General features: G+C 35.9%; 3 protein-coding genes across 5 annotated transcripts; 2 read left to right on the plus strand and 1 right to left on the minus strand.

Annotated features, from left to right (window-relative positions):
• The first annotated feature begins 7,057 nt into the window (after positions 1–7,057).
• SHM1 (serine transhydroxymethyltransferase 1) lies at positions 7,058–10,275 on the plus strand. 2 transcript variants are annotated; one of them, XM_048100039.2, is made up of 15 exons: positions 7,058–7,249; positions 7,327–7,377; positions 7,456–7,542; positions 7,718–7,839; positions 7,951–8,027; positions 8,149–8,273; positions 8,358–8,450; positions 8,613–8,705; positions 8,790–8,987; positions 9,057–9,227; positions 9,308–9,385; positions 9,465–9,576; positions 9,661–9,771; positions 9,873–10,022; positions 10,109–10,275. In XM_048100039.2, exons 1-14 carry the CDS (start codon positions 7,169–7,171, stop codon positions 10,016–10,018), a joined length of 1,545 nt encoding a protein of 514 aa, XP_047955996.1. In that variant the 5' UTR covers positions 7,058–7,168; the 3' UTR covers positions 10,019–10,022; positions 10,109–10,275. The 2 variants fall into 2 exon arrangements, with proteins under 2 accessions (XP_047955996.1, XP_047955995.1); XM_048100038.2 differs by having other exon boundaries at positions 7,059–7,249; positions 10,105–10,275.
• A 1,254-nt stretch (positions 10,276–11,529) lies between these two features.
• Positions 11,530–17,619, plus strand: LOC125201021 (putative cytosolic oligopeptidase A). Its single transcript, XM_048098892.2, has 16 exons — positions 11,530–11,984; positions 12,087–12,254; positions 12,350–12,473; positions 12,622–12,698; positions 12,992–13,135; positions 13,245–13,475; positions 13,538–13,628; positions 13,744–13,865; positions 15,050–15,157; positions 15,251–15,496; positions 15,850–15,995; positions 16,357–16,474; positions 16,610–16,801; positions 17,014–17,079; positions 17,186–17,257; positions 17,361–17,619. Exons 1-16 carry the CDS (start codon positions 11,622–11,624, stop codon positions 17,436–17,438), a joined length of 2,346 nt encoding a protein of 781 aa, XP_047954849.1. The 5' UTR covers positions 11,530–11,621; the 3' UTR covers positions 17,439–17,619.
• A 254-nt stretch (positions 17,620–17,873) lies between these two features.
• LOC125209723 (nodulation receptor kinase-like) lies at positions 17,874–23,087 on the minus strand. 2 transcript variants are annotated; one of them, XM_048109309.2, is made up of 15 exons: positions 22,704–23,087; positions 21,917–22,439; positions 21,191–21,666; positions 20,961–21,111; positions 20,793–20,864; positions 20,652–20,720; positions 20,483–20,554; positions 20,304–20,375; positions 19,982–20,163; positions 19,672–19,898; positions 19,445–19,571; positions 19,298–19,366; positions 18,999–19,188; positions 18,786–18,918; positions 17,874–18,694 (listed from the first exon to the last, which is right to left on the minus strand). In XM_048109309.2, exons 1-15 carry the CDS (start codon positions 22,795–22,797, stop codon positions 18,359–18,361), a joined length of 2,793 nt encoding a protein of 930 aa, XP_047965266.1. In that variant the 5' UTR covers positions 22,798–23,087; the 3' UTR covers positions 17,874–18,358. The 2 variants fall into 2 exon arrangements, with proteins under 2 accessions (XP_047965266.1, XP_047965263.1); XM_048109306.2 differs by having other exon boundaries at positions 21,917–22,442; positions 22,704–23,086.
• Between the last annotated feature and the right edge of the window lie 352 nt (positions 23,088–23,439).

Here is a 23,439-nt window from a genome sequence, read left to right on the forward strand (position 1 = left end):
CAAAATATAAGTGTATAGAAAAAAGTATCAATTTAAAATAGAGATCAAAATATATGTGTACAGAAAAAAGTATCAATTTATTCTTGGAGTATCAATGTAATATCAGTGTGAAGATTCTGAAAGAATAACTTTCTTCATTCTAACAGATAGGGATTCAAATTCAACTCTCATCATACTCAGACTAAAATAAAATAAAAATGACCAAGAAGCTCTTATTTTATTCATGTATTTGTGGTATTATGTAGTCAATGTCAACTAAAACTTGTGAAACATCAAAATTGTCAAGTTCCAATCCATTTAATTTTATATTACTGCAATTAGATAATTAATACAAATACTTTTGTAACCGTACTGTTATATATCACCACTCGAAATTTAATATAGACGGACCATAAACAGTCGACAGTGTGCAGTGGCCCAGGAATTCCATAGCAAAGGAAAATGACGTTTTTAGGAGTAATATTTTCCCTCATGTTCTTCGTTTCAAATAGGCAATACACATCTATTAATTATAAATAAATATCGCACATGAATTTCACCTAACTTGAATCGTTTGATCATTTACACAATTTATTGAAACATTTATATCACACGCCTTATAATTGGCCCAAAAAACACACATCCTGTAACAATATCACACGAGAAACCTTGGTCCGGGCCCGCCGAAATTAGTTGATTGCAAATTATATAAATTTAATAGTATTAAATTAAAATAATTATAGCATTGAAATATACCTAAACAGCTGCTACAATCATCAAGTAAAAACCAACTGGAAATTGCTGGAATTTAAAGCTTTATTTTTTTTTTTTAAGAATAATTTTAAGTGAACGACAGCAACGGCAGTGAGGACCAGTACTAGAAGACATAATAGGGAGACAATTGGTGCTTCATCCATGTGCAATTTCTTTAACGATATGATTCGATTCAAAATTAGCTCATTATTCCCAATATTTATATTTTCAAAATTACTATATAGATTCAGAAATCACAATGTTCTGATTTGTAGTGTTGTTTGTGTGTGAGGGAAAGATGATGATAATTGATAAAGTTAATAAAAGTAATAAAAAAGCATATAGTCCATTCTCAAAGATCTCAACAAAAGTGCAAAAATTGGAATAGATTAATGCTAAAAATATGTACAAATTGCTTCGGATGCGCGTCTAGAATCTGGAAGCGTGCTGCGTTCGAGCGTAATCGTCGTCGCGGCGGTGGCAGCCGTCATCGAAATTCTGAGAGTAGCTAACGGCGTCGTATTGGAAAGTGAGGGGCTTTGGCGCCGCGTAGAGGCTCTTGCTCTCGCTAAGGATCTTCCGGATCAGCCTCCGCAGCCTCTGCCGGCCTCGGTTGGCGCGGGGCCCGGGTATGCGCGAGTACTCCTCGTGCACGGGGACGCACGACGGCGACATGCATCCGGTGAAGTAGGACGGCCGCCGGCTAATAACGTCGCTCATTTTTGGGATTGAGATTTGAGAATATTTTTGTGAGGTGGTGTTGTGATGGAAATTGGAATTGAGGGGAGCTTTATAAAGTGTGGAAAAAGGCATCCTAACGTTATAACTATTCTATCCTCTCAATGGGCCCAATCACTTATTACTATAATTAGTGGACTATTGTTTTATTTTAGGATATGATTTAGGTGATATAATAGGATTTATTGGGGTCGACTATCAGGTAAACGTAACTCGCAGTCAACATATGTGCAAATTAATTGATAGAGTACTACTAATAACTAATTAGACGGTATTGGCTTTGCAACTAATTAGTTACCTCAAAATAGCCAAATTGTTACTCTGTAATAATGCATTGCACTTTAACTAACATCCTGCCTAAAGTTTTGGATTCTCTTGTGATAGATTCCCAACATGGTCGGTCAAGTCGTCAATTACCAGGAAAAAAAAAAAAACTTTTAACAATAAGGTTTTAAAACTTTGAATTTGAATATATTTTGAACAATATATTAAAACTTGATTGGGGAAAATTAATTAATGAATTACTTTATTCGTCAATTAATTATTAAAATCAAATAACCTTCATACCAAACTAGATTTTGAACTTTTTTTTGCTTAATGTATAGAGAATTCAAATGTAACAATCGCTTTGAATATGTAAAGAATATTTTATACTCCACTTAAGAAGGTACTCTCAATTATATTTTGGTAATTGGTTACAATTAATTAACGTGAGATCAGTAACCATAAGTAATTATATTCATACTATAACAATCAGTTAGTACTAGTACATTATATTACAGCTGGTTCAATATTTACACATATATACAGAACTTTTAAACAATATTTTATTATCATATTTTATTGCATAAACTTTATTTGAAATATCAATAATAATTCTTCATCTACTCTATAACATTTTGCCAACTAAATTAAATTTTATCATTTTTTCCCACATAAACGTTAATTTGGATATGTTTCAATTCCGCTTTCTAGTGTCAATTGACCTACAAAAAACAAATTCTACCTCCATATAACTTTATCCATAAATATCACATAATATGGAGTATAAATGTATAATATTTTTTGAAAGAGTGATGACTCATTTTGACATTATATTGATTCCAATTTTATGATAATTTTCTGAGTTGACATTTGATTTAAGTGATAAGGTAGCGTCTCCACTGAGAGATCTGTATATTCTTATTATTCTTTTTAGGGGGAGGAGCGTTAGTTAACACATTTTTGGCTGATAATGGATGATTTAATTATATGTTTATTTAACTTTCGATTGATTTAAACTATAGTAGTATAATTTTATTAATTTGACTGGTATAAAAGATTTAAAATTTGAAAACTCAAGCCAAGGAAGAATTTTGCAAGACTGTATTAAATATGGTCATAAATAGAATATGTAATTAACTGTACGGTCTACAAAAAGGTGTATATATCACATACATCTGTTGTGTAGGCCTACGCTATAAAGTGTATATTATTCTTCTAATTAAATTAATCTACAATTACGAAACAATATATTATCCTCTCAACAGACCGGGAATAAAAGGTTAGTATCTTTGATCATTCATTATTTCATGGGATATTATTTTAGTAACAAATCGTTTCCAGCAATTTATACATTTGGACTATATATATATATATGGTGGTTGAACCAGAACAGGTTTAATGATATTTCTACCTCATTAAATATTTATATCAATGACTCACTTACCTCCATGATTAAATTGAACGTTTTAATTATTTTTGGTACCTTATTGATTAGAAAAATTAAGAAATTCGCCTTAATCATATTAATTTAATCACCATTAAACTTAATTTGCATCTATATGAGAACCAGCTATTCGCTCTTATACATCCTATTACATGCAATTCATAGAATTCCATTTTCTTTTTATTAAGTTAAAAACAAAGGATTTCAGTATGTATATATAAACAACGGAGCAGATTATTTTATAGAGGAATATTTAATCATTGACAATATTAGTGGCTGGTGCAGTTTAAAAACAGGAGTCGATTGTTGGTATAAACCAGAAAGGTGAATAAATCAGTTGGCTAGTTTTGGTGATAGGATTATTTAAGGTAACGAACTATGAATGACTTTTAAAATCATGTGCATTATTTATCACAAAATGATGTAAAAGGCTAAAGTTATATAACAAAATGAGCATAGTATATATGATCAGAAATTAAAGACTACAAAACCTAGAATATCAATTTCGGAATTACTTTGTGTGTTTTGGGAAAGTGGAACATCAAAATAAAATGTGGCATTGTTTGTTTTCTTTTAATAAAACAATGTTGGAAAAGGAAATAGCCACTGCCGATCACGCATCTCAATAACCACTCAAAAAAAGGAAAAAGTTCAGCCAAATTGATAACCTATAATGAAATGTTGTATTTTCAACTCAAAATTACATACTTGCTCAATCTCATAAAAATAAGCGTTCCAGCTTCTTTTTTTTTAATTTGTCCGACAATAATACATACTTTTTTATTTTAGAAATTTTTTCTCTCTCTACTAATTATATTTTAATTATTTTTTCTTTCTATTCTTCTCTTTATCAATTGTACATTAAAATTTGTGTCCAACCCAAAATGCATATTCTTGTGGGAAGGAGGAAATATAACCTGTCAGCAATAGAAGTCTCGTTTAATTTCAGCATGATTTTTAAGAAATATGAAGAGAAGTGACTGAAAAGTAGTGGAATGTGAAATCCATTTTTATGTACGCTATCCGTCCGTCCCCAAAGAGTATGAACATTCCAATTTTGGAAACTCCCTTCTTTCTAATGAGGTGAGACTCATTCTCCACTAACAATACTTAAAAAACTTTATTTGTCTATCTCTCTCTTACTTTGGCAATAATGCATTAAAACTCGTGCTGAATCCAAAGTTCATACTCATGGGGACGAAGGGAGTTAATTTTATAATAAAATGTAAGTGAAATGAGTTAGTAGTATGTAGAATCTATTTACTAAGTATTATTTACAATAAAAGTGAACCAGAACAGGAGTGGATCTACATTCATTGAAAGAGGGGGCAATTGTCCCACCTAATTTTTTATATTCGTGTATATATTCTATATTTTACTACTACCATTTATTTCTTTCCATTTCTCACTAAATGTCCCTCAAAATCTTAAAACTTTTTCATGTATAAATTTTCCTCTCTCCCTCAAATTTATGGCTCCACTCCTAAACCAGAACTCCTTATCGTAGATATATTAAAATGGTAAACCGGATTTTCCAATGGCATGAAATGTGACGAATAATACTAGTGTAATATAGCATTAAAAGAGCATTAAAGTGAAGTAAGTCTTGGTTGTTTATTATCTAAGGAAAAATTCTAACATTACCTTATAGGGTCAAGAGGGACCGTGTACACAGATCATACCACAACCAGTGGCTTTTTGAGTGATACAAAAATTTGTAAAAAATATGGATATAGGCTCACGTCATACACAATTTCTTCCAAATACGAATAGATGAAACAATTGGGGAAATGTCAAAAGTTATGATATAAAGTAACAGTAGTACTTTTTAAAGTTATGGAATCAACCAAACTCTGTGATTTTTCTAACTAGTCACCCTTTATTACCCCACCCATTGGTATTAGCTAATATTTTAAAGAGTAGTACTTTTTAAAGTTACTAATATTTTCACTTACTCATATTACCCCACCCATTGGTATTAGCTAACAAGTTTGAGTTCATGCAAAGCACCACATATATATGGGGAAGAATCTATAAGATTTTGTCGTTTGTAATCGAGATGAACATATCTATTTTGCAAGGGTAAAGTAAGTGGACGGCCGGAAAAAAAAATCGATACCACTCAAAATTCGAATAAAAAAAGGTTAGAATATGAGAAGGTCTGTGGAATTCGGCACAAATCCGATAAATGTATGTCTCATAATCATATCTTGTAATAAAGTAGAAATACTTAACCTTGTTTGCCTTCTTCAAATGGATTGACGCTCCATTTAGATTTTTATGTAGCAAAAGTGTGAGTTGATAGGATGTATACCGAGATCAGTAGGCGACATGTATTTAATTATACTCTATTGGTGAAGATAAAAAATAATTAGTGGCTTTGATTTAATAACAACGTTGTCATGAAATAATTTTTGACCCGAGCGTTGAGCAAGGAGCACAATTAGTAGCCATCAACATCTCATAATTAAAATGGTGTCCCTAATGAAAAAGCAGACAAATTAAAGCAGATTTCAAGGATGAATAGTCATGTTTCACATTAATTAACACTTGTCCCCTCGAATATATTGCTTAATTGACAAGGTTAAAGCTGATTCAAATACGGATGAGGGGATGAAAGATTGAAATCCTTTGATGAAGAAGCCTAAGTAATGTTGTTGAATTGGAAATGGAAGTTGAATGCAATAGAATTTGGTTATCGGTGCAGCTTAATTGGAGTGAAACGATAAGTACCATTGCCATATACTAGTATGAAGCATGAATCAAGTAAGTTGATGACTTTCTATTCCGCAAATCATCTCCGAGCCAAAGTTAACATTAATGCTAGGAGGGAATTATAAGTTACACTAAGGCGTCATTTGATTGCTAAAACTAATTATCCTATGATAAGAGCGGCTATGACTAATTATAACAATTATTATTTATCTGGGGCTAAGTCATGAACCAAATACATCACATATTCAATAGTCAAAATATAATCTTGCAAATCGAATAGCCCCTAAGTTAATAATGTTAATTATTCTTAAAGGGTAGTTTGATGTTTATCGGAGACAATATTCTCTTATATTCCCTCAACTGTCAATTGTCCAAAAAATATTGTTACAGATTCTCTCAATTCAAACATATGTTGTTCGTACTAGGTTTTAGTTAAAAGAATATGATAAAATTAATAAGGCAAATTGTCAAATAAATTATGAAAGATACTCCTAGCAATTTCTTGACTGTTCAACACTTTTTAAAATCTGAAAAATAAATCATGAAATTTGAGATCAATTATCTCATCCTTTCCTTTTACGACGAAAAGTGCAAGCCCGTTAAAAACACGTAGATAAAACGTCATTTCGAACTTAATTAGACGTTGTCGTTTTACGTAATGTCATTTTTGTCTACATGTTTTAAACAGACTACCATATCAGCGCGTAGTTCACCAAAAAAAGAAAGGAGGTGATAATAGCAAAAATTTTATATTTTGTGATTTATTTTTCAGATTTTAAAAAGTGTGAAACGGACGATTATGAAGTACAGTAGTAGATTGTGTTGAGGAATGCGGTTCGTATGGGCCGGGCTTTGCAACAATTGCGCGATCTTGATTTATTTTACATTGCTGTTGTCCGCTGCTGTTTTAGGTGGTATCAATATGGGCCGGGCTTTGATAGTATTTCGTTGTTTTTTTCAAAGATAAAAATATGAAACACCAATTTATCCTTTAATTGGATGAAACATGAAAGCTTGATTTTTTGGCGACTGTGATGTCGAAGTCGTTGAGATAATGATATTAAAGTAAAACAATAAAAAAATATTGTGCTCCTCTCCATTGCAATGCAAATTGAAAGCGGATAAAGCATTATAGCGCTAAAATGAGAAACAAGAACCATACATATTCATCGATTTTCAAGCACCACCAAAACCTCACCCATTAAAACTTAAACACACATCCACCACTCTCACTCATTCTCGCATCTCTCCTGAGAGCAAAACACGCTACACAAGATGATGCTAGCCATGGCAGTGAGGAGGCTTTCCTCCTCCATCTCCAAACCTCTCAAGCGCGGCGGCTCTATCTATCACCTGGTCTCCATGCTTCACTTCCTTCATTTCCCCTTCTCCTTACTTATTATATTCTCATAATTAAACTTGTGTTTCTGCAGTCTTCCTTGCCTGATGAAGCTGTCTACGACAAGGAAAAGAACGGCGTCTCGGTATGCCTTGTTTCTCACTTAGGAATTGAGTTTCTCATGAATAACACTTACTAACTTGTGTTTCACTGAGATTTGCAGTGGCCTAAGCAGTTGAATGCACCGTTGGAAGTCATTGATCCCGAGATTGCTGACATTATCGAGCACGAAAAGGCCAGACAATGGAAGGTCACTTCTGCTTCTCCTTTCATGCTTTAAATCAGATTGTATTGCTATCACTTTTATGTGATCAGATTGCTTTCTTACCATTTTTGCCTGCTCAACTTTTAGTTAAAATAAAGGAGTAGGTGTATTGTGTTTTAATTGTTGGAATCCATGTATGTTGCATATATATATGTTGCAGGGGCTCGAGCTCATCCCCTCTGAAAATTTCACTTCATTGTCTGTGATGCAAGCGGTTGGTTCGGTTATGACTAACAAGTACAGTGAAGGATATCCCGGTGCAAGATACTATGGAGGAAATGAGTGAGTAGAATTTAACTTTAACCATTATTTTGTTTTAATCTTATGCTAATTTCTGCTTATGTATATTTGTTAAACTTATTTGCCATTATGATGAGTTTTATGAAATTTCAGGTACATTGATATGGCTGAAACGCTATGCCAAAAGCGAGCACTGGAAGCATTCCGGTTGGACCCTGCGAAATGGGGAGGTAATGGCATTTTCATTCTGTACTCAGATGGTTTGTATCAGTAAATATACATTGTGAGGTTTGACACTTTAAACTAGATATGGATATTAGTGAAACTTATCTGAGTCGTTTTTCATCACAGTAAACGTGCAGCCTCTATCAGGATCTCCTTCAAACTTTCAGGTTTACACTGCTTTACTTAAACCGCATGACAGAATTATGGCACTTGATCTTCCTCATGGAGGCCATCTCTCTCACGGTTACCAGGTGCGTATTTATAGATATTTTCTCTTGAACACTTATTTGTTTATCATCAAGAATATTGTGATGGATTTTGTTCTGATTTTACAGACTGATACTAAGAAGATATCCGCAGTCTCTATATTTTTTGAGACTATGCCATACAGATTGAATGAAAGCACAGGCTTAATTGATTATGATCAGGTGCATTACTTTTTTCAAATCCTTCAAATAAATTCTTTTCAGAAAATCAATAGCAGAATGTTCTACAAATATGAGGAGTCTGATTTGTGAAGCCTCGTGTATTATCATCGTATAGCAACTTTTTAGAATGTTACAGTTTGCTGAATTAGTTTATTTCTGCAGTTGGAAAAGAGTGCTGTACTCTTTAGGCCAAAACTCATCGTTGCTGGTGCTAGTGCTTATGCACGTCTCTATGATTATGACCGCATCAGGAAGGTAGTTTTCTGCCAGATACTCATGGAGTTATCGTTGTTATCTTGACACACAACCGTGAGCTTGTTTTCTCGATGCCTTTGGCAGGTATGCGACAAGCAGAAGGCAATTTTGCTGGCCGACATGGCACATATTAGTGGACTAGTTGCAGCTGGAGTCATCCAATCGCCATTTGACTATGCGGATGTGGTGACAACCACAACCCACAAGTCACTCCGTGGACCTCGTGGTGCCATGATTTTCTACAGGAAGGGTGTTAAAGAGGTCAACAAACAAGGCAAAGAGGTTGGATGGATTGCCATAGTGGTTTCTGTTATCATAGATTAAAAAAATGCTAACTCTTATTTTTTGAAGGTGTTGTATGACTTTGAAGATAAAATCAACCAAGCTGTTTTTCCGGGACTTCAAGGCGGCCCACACAACCACACAATTACTGGCTTGGCAGTTGCATTGAAACAGGCAACAACTCCAGAATACAAAGCTTACCAAGAACAAGTATTGAGCAACTGTGCAAAGTTTGCTCAGGTACAATCGGCTTAGATATACGTTGCTTATACTTCTTGGATGAAAAGGCAAGCAATATTAAACCCAATCTAATGTTGCAGACTCTCGCTAAGAACGGATACGAACTTGTTTCTGGAGGAACAGACAACCACTTAGTTCTTGTCAACTTGAAAAGCAAGGTAATTTGTCACACTTCATACTAATTGATTGCTATCTTGCAAATGCCTATCTCATTTTTAAATGCTTTTATTTTTGCAGGGCATTGATGGTTCAAGGGTAGAGAAGGTGTTGGAAGCTGTCCATATTGCAGCAAACAAAAACACCGTTCCTGGAGATGTATCCGCCATGGTTCCCGGTGGCATCAGAATGGGTGCGCGCGCTTCTTTTTTCTCAAGTTTAACATGATAATTCGTCTCATTGCCAATTTTCATATCTGTTTTCCTTGTTATGTTAGGTACCCCTGCTCTTACTTCAAGAGGATTCTTAGAGGAGGATTTTGCCAAAGTTGCTCACTTCTTTGATGCTGCTGTGCAATTGGCTGTCAAAGTTAAGGCTGAAACTAAAGGTTCTAACTATACTATTTGATGTTAACATTATACATTTATATTTGTGAGTGTCTTCATTCTATTCCAACAACTTTAAGCAAATATACTTGAAATTATGCAGGCACAAAACTGAAAGACTTTGTGGCCACACTGTCTACTCCTTCGTTCCAATCGGAGGTCGCAAAACTTCGCCACGACGTGGAGGAGTATGCAAAGCAGTTCCCCACAATTGGCTTTGAGAAAGAGACCATGAAGTACAAAAACTAATAAGGTAGGCACATCTTGCATAGAAATGTTGTTCTAAAGAAGAAAAAATTGATGTAACTACATTTGTTGTTGTTGTTTTTATTCAGACAGGCAGCAAATCTGTGGTCCAATTTAGAGACTTAAATGGGGTGAAGTAAAATAAGGAAGGGATACGAAACTGTCATGCTCTTTGATTCCTATTTACTCTCCATTATATATGTACAAAATGAATTAATTAATATCATATGAAACTTGCAGTTATGCCTTTTTTTCTGAAATGACTTGTTTTTGGTGATTTGTATTATAGGATTTTATATTTCATATTAATTCTACTCCTTGATTTGTGTAAAACTGTAAATATACATAAGGAGTAGTAATATTTAATTATGAACTGCTTGATTTTAAAATACAAAATAAATGCTTGTTTATATGATGTGTGAAGAACTACATGTTTTATATAGTCATTTAGTATGATCTTAACAATTTTTAACTCATTCTTGAAACTCAAAATATGTGTGGCAATAATTGATAGAGGCCTTCAAAATAATTCTTATGTGGAGTAATCCTGTGTTGAAGTGAGTCTGAATTTATAAAAAGAAATCTTGTCAAGTGCAGTCCAGTTTAGTGGTAGTGGAGATTGACAAAGAAAGTATAATTGAAACTGTATATACTACCAAATTAGTTCAATCAAATTAAATTAAATCAAATTAATTAAATAAAACATTATATGAAAACTATTTCATACAACATGATACTTTGTAAATTGATTATAAGTCAAGATGTAAATTAATTTCTTGTCCAACTAATTTGTAATGGTTTAACTGTGCCACTAATACCATCTCCAACCGTACACAAAAATGAGTTTTGGTATAGAAAATTTTTTCAAACTCAATTCATTTTGAGTTTTGGTGTAGAAAACTTTTCCTAACTCAATTCATTTTTGGATTTTGTTATGGAACAACACCAAATATGGTATTCCGATAAAAATTTTGTGAGATATATAGTACTCACTCTGTCCGTACTCTTCTACATTATTCTATCTCGTACTTAAATTTTTTCTCAACCTTAACTATTTATTGTCATTTTTCTAAAACAAGTGTGAAAAAGAAAGGGGTCATCTCTTAACTGAAACATAAGTATTAAGTAGTACTATATTATGATGTAAAATCTGAATTTAATGTAAATAGTTGAATTAAAATTATTTTATGTAACCTATACTTAAAAAATAGGTTTTAAGTTTGATATAGATGATTTACTGATTTAGAGATGGTATAACATTCCAAATTTGAGTTAATAAGGAGTACTATAATTTATATCGTAAAATATTCCAGGATCGCAATGTCTGAATAGAATATCCAGAGGCCATAGCGACATTAGTCACATTGACTTGTAGTATAGGTTAGTAGTATAAATTAATTTATAGACGACGTTGCCCCCTTAATAATTACTACTACTTTGCGTTTGATTCATTTCTTGTGGTTGTAATCTATCAAATTGCGTAAACTTTTATCCAATTGAAGTGTTGAGCAGGATGAGATCCGGATGGATCCGAACCGTACCCGCCCCATTTCCCCATATCTCTCGTAACCATTTTATTCTTCTACCCTTCCTTTTTTTTCTTCTCATGGCGTCCTTCATATCTCTCACTCGGTCTATCCATTTCCAACCCGTCTGTCTCATAAAACCCCCCTCTCTCAGACCTCGTTTCCCATTTTACCCTCGTCTTCCTCTCAAATCCCGTCCCTGTCCCCTCTGGTCTTCCTCCTTCTCCCTCTGCCTTCTCCGCACTCGCAACCCGATCAACCGAACTCACCTCGCTCCCTCGCGTCCCTCCGTCCGATCCTTCTGCGCCTCGCCTTTATCCGACGTCGCGGAAATGGCGGAGATCGACACCAATCCTCTGCTCAACGACTTCGACTTCCCGCCGTTCGATTCGATCCAGGCCGAACACGTCCGTCCTGGAATCCGTGCGCTGCTCAAGCAATCGGTGCGTGTTTTTGAATTTCTCGTATTCGCGTTTTTCTGTGTTGATTGAATTGAATTGTTGCGCGTTGGAATTTCGAGTTAATTGGATTGGAGGAATTTGTAGGAATCTGATCTGGCGGAACTGGAGAGGACGGTGGAACCGACGTGGCCCAAGTTAGTGGAGCCGCTGGAGAGGTTAATCGACCGTATGGCTGTGGTTTGGGGCGCTGTTTCGCATCTCAAGGCCGTCAAAGATAACGCCGATCTCCGTTCCGCCATAGAAGAAGTCCAGGTGCATATACGGATTAAATGCAACTTTATGTACGTATGTGTGTATTCAGTTGATAACATGATTTGTATGTTGTTTTCTTGCTTTGGCTTTTGTAGCCGGAAAAAGTGGCATTTGAGCTTAAGTTAGGTCAGAGCAAGCCTATCTACAATGCCTTCAAAGCTATTAGAGAATCTCCTGATTGGGAGAAGCTCAGTGACGCTCGCAAACGGATAGTTGAAGGTGCATTGAAACACCTGTATTTACTATGATTTTTGGAGATATTTGGATTCAGACGAGATGTGATTTTGCTTAGTTCATTCTTTTATAATTAGGATGTTTATATTGGCATTCTGATCTTGATGACCTTCTCGTTCATCAATTTCTGCAGCACAAATAAAGGAGGCTGTGTTGAATGGTGTTGCACTTGAAGATGATAAAAGGGAGGAGTTCAACAAGATTGAACAGGTATCCTCTACAAAATATGTGATCGTGAATGAACTTGGCTGTGTTTATTATGCTATTGTTTATCCTCATGGGATTCCAAGTGTTCATCGTTGCTTGTGTGCACAATGCTATGCACTCCAGCATATCCATTTTTAAAGCAGAACCAATGTAACTATGATCATGAAATGTGGATGGAATGTGCATATTATTACTCTTAGTTTTACAAATATCTGTTGCATAGTATGCCAATATCTGCACATTTGGAACTTTTTCTGCTAAAAATAATTACCTTTTCGTCTGTTGAATTGTTGCAGGAATTGGCTAAACTCTCACAAAAGTTTGGGGAGAATGTTTTGGATTCGACAAAGAAATTTGAAAAATTAATAACAGATAAGAAAGATATCGAAGGTTTGCCAGCTACTGCTCTCGGACTGGGTGCACAAACAGCAGTGACTAAGGTACTTACATTGGATGATTGATTTGGTTATACCTCTATCTTTTTATTTGATATGTTATCACTTATCAATTAGGCGGTCTTGCTTATTTTCATTTTTGCAATGTAAACAGGGACATGAAAATGCCACTACAGAGAATGGGCCTTGGATAATTACTTTGGATGCTCCTAGTTTTATGGCTGTTATGCAGCATGCTAAGAATAGAACCTTACGTGAGGAAGTCTATCGTGCCTATATAAGTCGTGCTTCTAGTGGTGATCTGGATAACACAGCAATCATTGACCAGATTTTGAAGCTTAGATTGGAGAAGGCTAAGCTTCTTGGATATAATAACTACGCAGAGGTATGATTCTTATTTTCTATATAACTATCTGTAGAAATTCCTAATGGGGCGATCTTTATCAGGTAAGTATGGCCAGCAAGATGGCAACTGTTAATAAGGCAGAAGAACTCCTTGAAAAACTTCGATCTGCATCCTGGAATTCTGCAGTTCAAGGTAGTATGATTCTTAACACATAAATTTTGGAATGTAGCGACATAGTATCTCTTTGCCTTTAAAGGGAGACTTTTATAGGAAGATTTTACATTGACATTGTTGTTTGGCCTGGCAGATATGGAAGACCTCAAAGCTTTCTCAAAGAGTCAAGGTGCTCCAGAAGCTGACGACTTAAATCATTGGGATACTAGCTTTTGGAGTGAGAGACTTCGTGAATCGAAGTACGAAATAAATGAGGTGAGTTGGTGGATCTATCAATTCTCTCAAAAAGACTAGTTTGAATTGTAGTCTGTAGAAAATGCAAAAGCATGCAGCGTCTTTGTCTTTTATGCAATGTTGTCAATCTCGGTATGGCGGCTTATGGCGATCTACCCGAAAACAGCCATAGGGATATGGCATATCGGTATGGCGGGATATGGCGGTCAAGAATTAAATAAATAAAATAATACTTATATAAATTATTATGTTTAATCCAAAAATTAGAAACTAATAAAAATATAACATCTAAAACTTTTAAAACAATTAATAAAGCATAAAATGATGGTGGAAATATGATTTACTTTATATATTTTAACTTAATTAATTATCTTTTTAATTTAAAATTGGGCCAAGTATGGGTCAATGGGTCGGCCTGTAAGGGTTAATTGGGCCGGTCTGTAAGGGTTAATTGGGCCAGTCTCTAGTTATTGGGCTGAATAGTCAAAAGATAAAAAAGTCAAAATTGGATTAAAAATTCAAAGATAGAAAGTTAAAATTGGATTTAAAAAGTCAAAATTAGAGATAAAAAAAGTCAAAATAAGAGGTAAATAGTCAAAATCAACGCCATGGCGCCCGTGGCGGCCGCCACGGAAAAATGTCATAAATCGGCGTGGCGATAGCGTTTCAATCGCAGAATGCTATGTAATAGCGCCATATCTCCTCTATATCCGCTATTTGACAACATGGCTTTTATGAAATACTCTGCTTGCTTTCATTCAGATACTCTTCCGCTATTTATATGTTCCTTTGCGCTTCCTGCAAAGAGATGCTGCATGATTATTTATTCATATTTTTGTTTGCCAAGTAAGTTCTGCTTACTGCTTATGTTAGAAAAGGAACTCCTTACAGTAATGTATTCCTCAATGCTAGTTATCATTCTTTGATCGTTAATCTTATCTGAATAAATTTAGTCTGCTGTCATAAATATTTTTGATGAATATTTATTTTATGTTGGTACTTTGTTAGTCACTCTGTGTTTGCTCTGTGCTTTCGTAAATAGTGTACTTGTGTAGAATTCGAATTTAGAAGCTATAGTGACAGTTTTTTGTGCATCTTCTTTATGGCAGAACTTTGATTGCTTTTAGTATGATTCAATATGCTTCCTATCTACCTACTTACTTCTGCTGAATATTCAATCTGATCACGTTTAGTGAATTCAACAGGAAGAGTTGAGACCTTACTTTTCTTTGCCAAAAGTTATGGATGGTCTTTTCAGTCTGGCAAACAAGTTGTTTGGGATCACTGTTGAGCCTGCAGACGGTTTAGCTCCAGTAAGATACTTTCTGTATCTATGTTTTAAGATCAGAGCGAGCTTGTCTGATGATGCATGGGGTTGTCACTAACAGAATATATTTTCTCTGTAGGTTTGGATAAATGATGTTCGTTTTTATCGTGTCAAAGCTTCTTCAGGTAACCCTATTGCATACTTCTATTTTGATCCATATTCTCGCCCTTCTGAGAAACGAGGAGGAGCATGGATGGATGAAGTAGTTAGCCGAAGTCGTGTCATGTCGCGAGATGGCTCCTCTCCTAGGTTGCCTGTTGCCCACATGGTGTGCAACCAAATGCCACCTGTAGGGGACAAGCCAAGCCTTATGACATTCCGTGAGGTATGCACATGTTTCTTGTACTACCAACTAGAAGATTTGTACGGATGGAGTATAAGTTATTACAGTTTGTGATTGGACTGTGTTACTCTGCTAGTGGCAGCTACTCCAATTTGTGGACTAAGCATGAAGTATTAATGAAATTTAGTTAACACTTGCCTGTCCTAAATTTGTTATATATATACCCCCTCAAGTTACATATTAATATGCTATGGCATGAAATCTTTCCCATTATTGACAAACATATGTGAAATGATTTTGGAGAAAAATTTGAAAGTCTGAACTCTGAAGTCCTGGTGCTATTCTTTGTTTTAACTACTCTTTATGTGATTGATTCTCACTCACGGTACTTGTAGGTTGAGACCGTATTCCATGAATTTGGCCATGCACTTCAGCATATGCTGACAAAGCAAGATGAGGGTTTGGTTGCTGGTATAAGGAATGTAGAGTGGGATGCCGTAGAACTGCCTTCCCAATTCATGGAAAATTGGTGCTACCATAGGTAGGTATTTTTACCTGTTTATATATTTTAAATGTCCTATCTTTCCAATAACCAGGATCTGTTATACTTAACTATATACTTATAATGCCACCTCTCTTTGTCTGGTCAGGTTTTCCTGTTTGGTGCCACTTGTTCCTATTTTTGTAGACCTGACTAGTTCTTGTGAAATGTCTCAGAATTGAAAATTGAACCTAAAACAATATTTGGATCCAAACTGCTGATTGTAAAGCTGCTATAGTGCTAATATGTTGATTCTTTCCCAACATTCAATGACATGCTCGTCAATGGAGTATAAGAAACTCTTTGATTCTTCTCCAGTCATCTTACTCATTGATAAGATTTAATGTGTTATTGTTTGCAGAGATACCTTGATGAGTATCGGCAAGCATTATGAAACTGGTGAAAGCATTCCAGATGCCATATACAAAAAGCTTCTTGCTGCTAGGACTTTCCGTGCTGGTTCTTTAAGTCTTAGACAAGTAGGTGCAGCGCTATCGAAATGATTGTTGATTTATTCAGCAGGGTTTCCATTTCTCACTTATAGAAAGTATGCTACTGCATGATTACCTTTGACTGCCATGGAAACTACTTATATGCTCTCATGTATATTTCAGCTGCGATTTGCCACTCTTGATCTAGAGTTGCACACGAAGTATGTCCCAGGTGGTTCGGAGTCAATCTTCCATGTTGACAGAAGAGTTTCTGAAAAGACTCAAGTGCTTCCTCCACTTCCAGAGGATAAGTTCCTTTGCAGTTTCAGTCATATATTTGCTGGTGGATATGCCGCTGGATACTACAGCTACAAGGTAATTTTTTGGTCTCTCTGCATTAATGCTTGGGTATGCACTCCGGTGCTCTTTAACCTTTCAGATGCTTTTCTGGTTCAATTCCTTGCTACTTTTTGATCTACAGCATTAGGCATAAACTACCCTGAATATTTCCTTAGCAGAGAAACTCATCTATTTTCCAATTTCTTGTTTTCTTGCTAACACCAACTGATGCCCATATCTTCATGCAGTGGGCTGAAGTTTTGTCAGCTGATGCCTTTTCAGCATTTGAAGATGCCGGATTGAATGATGATAAGGTATTTGATGTTCTATGGTTTTGGTGCACATATGCATATCATGGAATATAGTTAATGCAACTGTCTTTCTTACACCTTGTGAGTTGTGACTTATCCCTCGTGACAGGCGGTGAAGGAAACAGGCAATAGGTTCCGAGAAACAGTTCTTGCTCTCGGAGGCGGAAAAGCTCCTCTAGAGGTTAGAAGTGATTATACTGTGTCTATCTTACTCTTTTTAAGTCAAAATTTCATACAACAAAAGGTTTTTACATGATCTCTAATTTGCCAAAATATTTGGTCAGGTCTTTGTGGAATTCCGTGGGCGTGAACCCTCTCCCGAAGCCTTACTAAGGCACAATGGTCTGTTGCAAGTTGCTTGAGTTAGCTTGTAGCCAAATTTTAGTACATCCAATAAGGGCTTTAGTTTTTTATAGACACAGAAAGGTACAATGGCATTAGTTTTTTATAGACACAGTAACTATGCGCTGTTTCTCCAAAGGCAATTGACTGTTTATATGCCAACATTGCATTTCTTAATACTACTAAGATGCATAATTTTCCTTTTTGGTGTATTATTTCTTTGATTTCAAATGATTGATTTCGAGACAGGGCTCTGCCGCACGAGGAAATAAAAAATATAAATAAATGAATTTGGTGTAATCAATTTTTGAAAAAGAAAAATCAGTTTTTTAAAATCATGTTAAATGTCTGTAATTTTTCACTCAAGGGAGAAAAAGGGAGCAACTTTCATCTCAAGACAGTAAAAGCTTTACACAAATGGCAGGGATGAATAATGAGTTTGAAAATATATGAAATTCGAGATCAACCTTACAAATACACTTAACACCGAATTGTAAATATGGTGGCAATACAAAAATAAACACGAAACATCGAAGTGTATGATCAACATAAGCAAAAAAAGTTTCCTGATCGGAAGCTTTTTTTGTATTCTATGAATGGGAAATACGCCATTGCTAATTACGTATTTAAAGAGAAGATGGAGGCTTATACGCCATTACAATTGGCATGATGGCTCCATTAAGAATACAGATGCTCAACTGAGTAAAAATTTTCATTCTCTGGATGATTTTTGGCCTAAACTAGGTGGTCTTGCACTATGCATCTTGGAGGAAGGCATTTTGGTTTGCTTATCATCCATCCTGTCATAGTATTTACACAATACTAGTAATGAAGCAATGGTAGAAACCAAATAGTCTAGAACTAGTCATGTTTTCTAAATCTTTTATCCAATCGTAAGCTGACTGATTTCGTAAGCAACAATCTCAATTACCCGAGCTGATCACCTTGGCTGTGGAGGAGGCGGCTGCATAAGAATAGGGGATGGCTCTGTCGGAACTGGAGTTGGTGGTATGACGATAGGCCTCTCTATTGAGTAGCGATTAGACCCACCAAAACTCTCAATGGATTTCATGTATTCTGATGCATTGTTCTCTATGATGAAAGCATCCTCTAGCTCACGAACAATGTCTGCCATGCAGGGGCGATAAGCCGAGTAAGGTTCAATACACGCCAAAGCTACCTCTACAACTCTCCACATTGCTTCAGCATGGTATCCTCCTTTAATGCTAGGATCCACTATCTCTTCTACTTTTGAGTTCTTTATATGAGGCTTTGCCTATATGTTATTCAAAAAGCAAAGAAATATGAAACAAGTGAATATAAATGGTTGCACTATAATTTCATCTCTTTCATGTATAAAACCTTACCCATTCCACCAAGCTCCACTCATTTCTTGGCCTGTTTATATTGAGAGGCTCTCGGCCGCTTACAATTTCCAGTAAAACGACCCCAAAGCTAAAGACATCGCTTTTTGCTGATAGATGCTGCGTTGAGTAGTACCTGAGAAGGCACAGTTTTGTTAGGAGATAGAAAGTGGTAATTCTTATATGATTCATGAAAGGCTGATACTGCAAACTTACTCCGGGTCAAGGTATCCTGCAGTGCCTCTTACTTCAAGAGAAGTACCGCTATCCCCTTCTTGAGGTGCATATTTCGAGAATCCAAAGTCCGAAACCTTTGCACTCATGCTATGATCCAGAAGTATATTACTCGATTTCACATCTCTGTGTATTACACAACGCTCGGAGAAGGTGTGAAGATATGTTAAGCCTGGAAAAAAGTTTCATAGTTGGTTTGAAAATGTGATTAAGCTCATGAAAAATGATACTACTATAGATTAGTAAAAACATGATTTTTAATGGAACTGTTTGCTACTTGCCTCTTGCAGCACCTAAAGCAATGGAAAGTCTTGTTGGCCAGTCAAGGACTTTACGCTTTGCTGCTGCTCCTGTTATTGAATGAGAATAGATGAATAAAATCCGGAGAGAATCTAACTTTGATCGATTTCAATGTAAACAAGATTTACCATATAGGCGGTCTTGTAAAGAACCATTCGACATGAAAGGATAGACAAGAATTTGCTGGTCATTCTCACAGCAATATCCGATCAATGGCACCAAGTTCTCGTGTCTAATTGCTGAGAGCAGGTTTAGCTGCATAATTTAACGATACAGATACTGTAAGGCTGGCATGGACATCACAGAAGAAGTAATGTCATCTCTCATATGGTGTATATAAATGATAGAAGCTTACTTCATTATCGAACTCACGGGTTCCCTGTGTTGAGGTGGCTGATCGGACCTTCACTGCCACTTCTTGACCATCGGCTAGAGTGCCACGATAGACTGATCCAAATCCACCTTCTCCTATCAGTGTTTTGTAGTTTTGTATGGAAGCTTCTATGCACTTCAGTGTGAAACTTTGGATAGAAATTGATTTTGTAGCCACGGATTCTGTGCTCGATATTGCATAGATCGCATCTGCGCTTTAAAGCAATGCTGTTGTAGCTTCATGAAATAAAATTCTCCATCCCAAAACACATTGAGATTTTCTGTGTACTTACTTTTCGACGTCAGTTGCCTCTTGTCATCGTACTTGTGTAGAGTGCTCCTTTTCTTTTTGTAAATACAGAACAGGCATGTCCCAGCTACGGCTATGGCTATAACTAACAGAGATCCAGCTGCAATTGTGCCTATGAGAATCCGAGCCGAATGGGAGGATGCCTGAGCATTGCATACCCCATTGCTGCATATATGAATGTAGATGGCTAAATAAGGAGTCAATTCTCTCTCAAAGGTACATATACATAACGGATGTAGATAACGATTAACGATAGTTTTGCACCGTAAATATGCTGTGGATTCCTAAAAGGATAAACATCTTACTCTGTACTGAGATTTGACTTGCTTAAGTCTGTAGGAATACTTCCTGTGAGGTGAGAATTGCAGCCGAAATATCTATTGAACAACAAAATAGATTCGAGTTTAGATAAACGATAATTCACTGACAAAACCAGTTTAAACAGCACCTAGTAGTTTGTCAAGAATATAGTGTGTGAACTTACAGTTTCTCCAAATGTTTCATTTTGGAAATAGTGAATGTGATGTTTCCTGTGAGTTCATTGTGGCTCACATCCCTGCAAAATAACCGAAAAACTCATAGATGACTGTCTTAAATTATCTGATACTACAAAATAAAATAGTCTAACATACTAAGTTGAGTTGAATTATTACAGTGAAATCAGCATGGAAGAAGCTGGAAACTGAGGAACAGTGCCAATGAAGCCGTTATTGCTCAAGTTCCTGCGTTTTACCATTGATCGTCACTTTCATAAATCAACAAAAGAAACTAAAAAGAAGAGTACTGAGTCGTACAATTCTTTCAGGTATTTCAGGTCGGTAATACTGGAAGGGAGTGGCCCGGTGAGTCTGTTGGAGGATAAGTCCCTGTGACAGCAGAAAGTGAAGAATCGTCGTTGGAACAACGAGTTTGCAGGTGTAACACATTGAGAAAGGAGTATGCATTATGGAGAAGCATCTCACATTCCAGTGATAATTGAGGTACCGTTGGGAGCATCACAAGACAAACCATGCCATGGAAGAGGGAGACAAGGGTCTCCGGACCATGTCTTCAGAACTTCACTATCTTGGTTCTGGGCAAGCAACTCGCTCTTCACTTTCGTTATCACCGCCACTAAATAGATATACGAGAATCTTAGCCATCTGTCTAATCTCTTGCATGAAAATATTAGGTAACTTAAGTGCTTAGTTACCTTCCTCAGCATTCGTTTCTGCATTCCTCGGGTAAACTTGCCAAATCTCATAAGCATTACAGATGGGTCCCAGCTGAGAATTCGAGGCTTTAACCAAGGTCAGATTAAGAACTCCATTTGTTGTGAAGTTGAGAGTTACTCTCAAGAAGGGTGCACCGCTAGCCAATATGTCAACCGTATGCATATTCTTATCATTGATGAACACATTGAATACCCTTTCCCCGACTCGAACAGATTCATTCAGCTCAAGAAAGTAGAGGTAGATGCTGTAGTTTCTTGATCCTGCATCGAGGGTATCATACTGAAACTCCAACCGTTCCTGATGAGTCACAGCTGTCTTTAATACTTGAAGTGGAGGCATTATATTGTCTGGATCAGTGATATTGACATCGGTGGTGGGAGGCGGTATGTATCTAGCTGTTGAATCAGGGTATACATCTGATCTCCAAATTCGATCATACGAGTCGTGTGGGTACCTGAGATCTCAAAATAGAGTAAAGTAGAAGATTAGTTGTTCAGTCAAATTCTTATTACATTCTTCTGTGGTTTGATCGAAATTTATATAATAGATGTTGTTATGTTAATTAGAGCTTCCCATTTATATGTTCACTAATAAGTACTACTAATAGAATAGAGTCTTAGGTGACAACTTCAGTAGTTTTTATTTGAAAAGAAACCATGCTAAATTAGTTCATCATTGCAACAACCTTCAATTAGAAGGCATACCTGATATCAGCCACTGTGTTTCCTACATCTACCCGATCGACAAGTTTGAGCACGCTAGAATTGTATCTCGCTAGGTATACAGTATTCGAAGGTCGAAGTTCCAGCTTTGAAAGGTATGCTTCCCCTTTTCCCTTCACTAGGCAGAAGTTAGTGTAGTTACTCATAGCTGTAAATAATCCCTCAACTCGCTTCGATGAAGAATTGACTCTCTCTATTTCCGTTTCGCCAACTGATACGCTGAAAAAGTTGCCTGAAGGCGATGATTCCAGCGGATTGCTGAGAGGAAATGTTCCTCTAATCAAATAGGAAGATCCATTCCTTGTTGGCAAGCTGTAACACCATTTGCTGTTATATCCCGACTCAAAATATCTTGCTTCGTTAGTCTCTTGATTGACATCCCCGGTCCAAACTGTGTTTTGACAACTTTTGTTATCAGGATACCAAGTTTCATCTGATATGTAGCTAATAGTGGTATTCGGATCTGTGAAGGCAGTATCAGCGCAACACTGAATGCTAAGCGAGCCTGCTGAAGATCATCCCCCAAAAATGTGAAATATTGACAGTATAAACACTACTACTAGAAACTAATGTTGGATCCTGTTTTAAATTGCCTAGTTTCCATAGACATGATTTAAACAGCTGAAGTTATACAATAAAATGTTCTATTCAACATTTTCTCTATATATTCTGTAGTTTATGAAGGCAATAAAATTGTTTAAGGTACAAGATCTAGAAAAGAAAAGGCAGAACATAACTACTAACTAACAAAGAACACCAAGAAACTCACCTTCTTGTGCATAACTTGAATTCACCAACAGGAATATGAGAAAGATGCAGCATGTGATTAGTCTCGTATTCGCGATATCCAACTCCTCCATCATCCTGAAATCGTCACAGAAAGTCGCCCCATCGGGGGATGCTTTGATGATCTCAAACTTTATAGTTATGCTTGCTTTGATCAGGAAAACAACATGGTAACTCAGCTGATCTTGTTTCCTGGATTGAATTTCTCAGCCTCTCAGGGAAGACAAAAAACATGGAAATGAAGAAACCTCTGATGATATTCCAGTTTGACTACAGTGGTTGGTGCTTAAGCATTGACAACAAGTTAGAGATATATTAATCTAATTGCATAAACTATAAGTTTAATGACCATTAGTTTTAACTAATACTCTTGATGATTATTATGATTTGTTTGTTTTTAGAGTAGTTGATATTTCTTTATTGTTGTGGAAATTTAAATTTGCTATGGGGCTGAGCCACCATTTACTTATAATTCATCTTTGTCCCTCCCTTTGTCAGTTACCTTGAATGATTGATCATGGAAATGGGATTAGTCTTTAAATAATTGTTAATGAATATGATTTACAAGCAACCATATGGTGACAAATAGGTGACTCTATAATTTCTCTATCATCTGATTACAATTAGGCCACTCTATAGTTTCTCTATGATTATGTTTGGTATAGTTGTTTTTATTTAGTCTAGTTAAATTTTGATGAGCAAAAGAAAATATAAAATTT

This window comes from Salvia hispanica, chromosome 2, assembly GCF_029641045.1.
Source record: "Salvia hispanica isolate PSC_SH4W2 chromosome 2, Shi_PSC_v1, whole genome shotgun sequence".
In the NCBI taxonomy this organism is placed as follows: domain Eukaryota; kingdom Viridiplantae; phylum Streptophyta; class Magnoliopsida; order Lamiales; family Lamiaceae; genus Salvia; species Salvia hispanica.

Excerpts from the sequence above, each read along its gene's own strand:
- SHM1 (XM_048100039.2), top strand. The coding sequence starts at position 7,169 with ATGATGCTAGCCATGGCAGTGAGGAGGCTTTCCTCCTCCATCTCCAAA. Across the intron at positions 8,028-8,148 it reads GGACCCTGCGAAATGGGGAG|TAAACGTGCAGCCTCTATCA; the intron begins GTAATGGCATTT and ends TTTTCATCACAG. Across the intron at positions 8,988-9,056 it reads TCAACAAACAAGGCAAAGAG|GTGTTGTATGACTTTGAAGA; the intron begins GTTGGATGGATT and ends TATTTTTTGAAG.
- LOC125201021 (XM_048098892.2), top strand. The coding sequence starts at position 11,622 with ATGGCGTCCTTCATATCTCTCACTCGGTCTATCCATTTCCAACCCGTC. Across the intron at positions 13,136-13,244 it reads CACAAACAGCAGTGACTAAG|GGACATGAAAATGCCACTAC; the intron begins GTACTTACATTG and ends CAATGTAAACAG. Across the intron at positions 15,158-15,250 it reads CTGCAGACGGTTTAGCTCCA|GTTTGGATAAATGATGTTCG; the intron begins GTAAGATACTTT and ends TTTTCTCTGTAG.
- LOC125209723 (XM_048109306.2), bottom strand. The coding sequence starts at position 22,797 with ATGATGGAGGAGTTGGATATCGCGAATACGAGACTAATCACATGCTGC. Across the intron at positions 20,164-20,303 it reads AAGTCAAATCTCAGTACAGA|CAATGGGGTATGCAATGCTC; the intron begins GTAAGATGTTTA and ends TCATATATGCAG. Across the intron at positions 18,695-18,785 it reads AGTGGAGCTTGGTGGAATGG|GCAAAGCCTCATATAAAGAA; the intron begins GTAAGGTTTTAT and ends AATAACATATAG.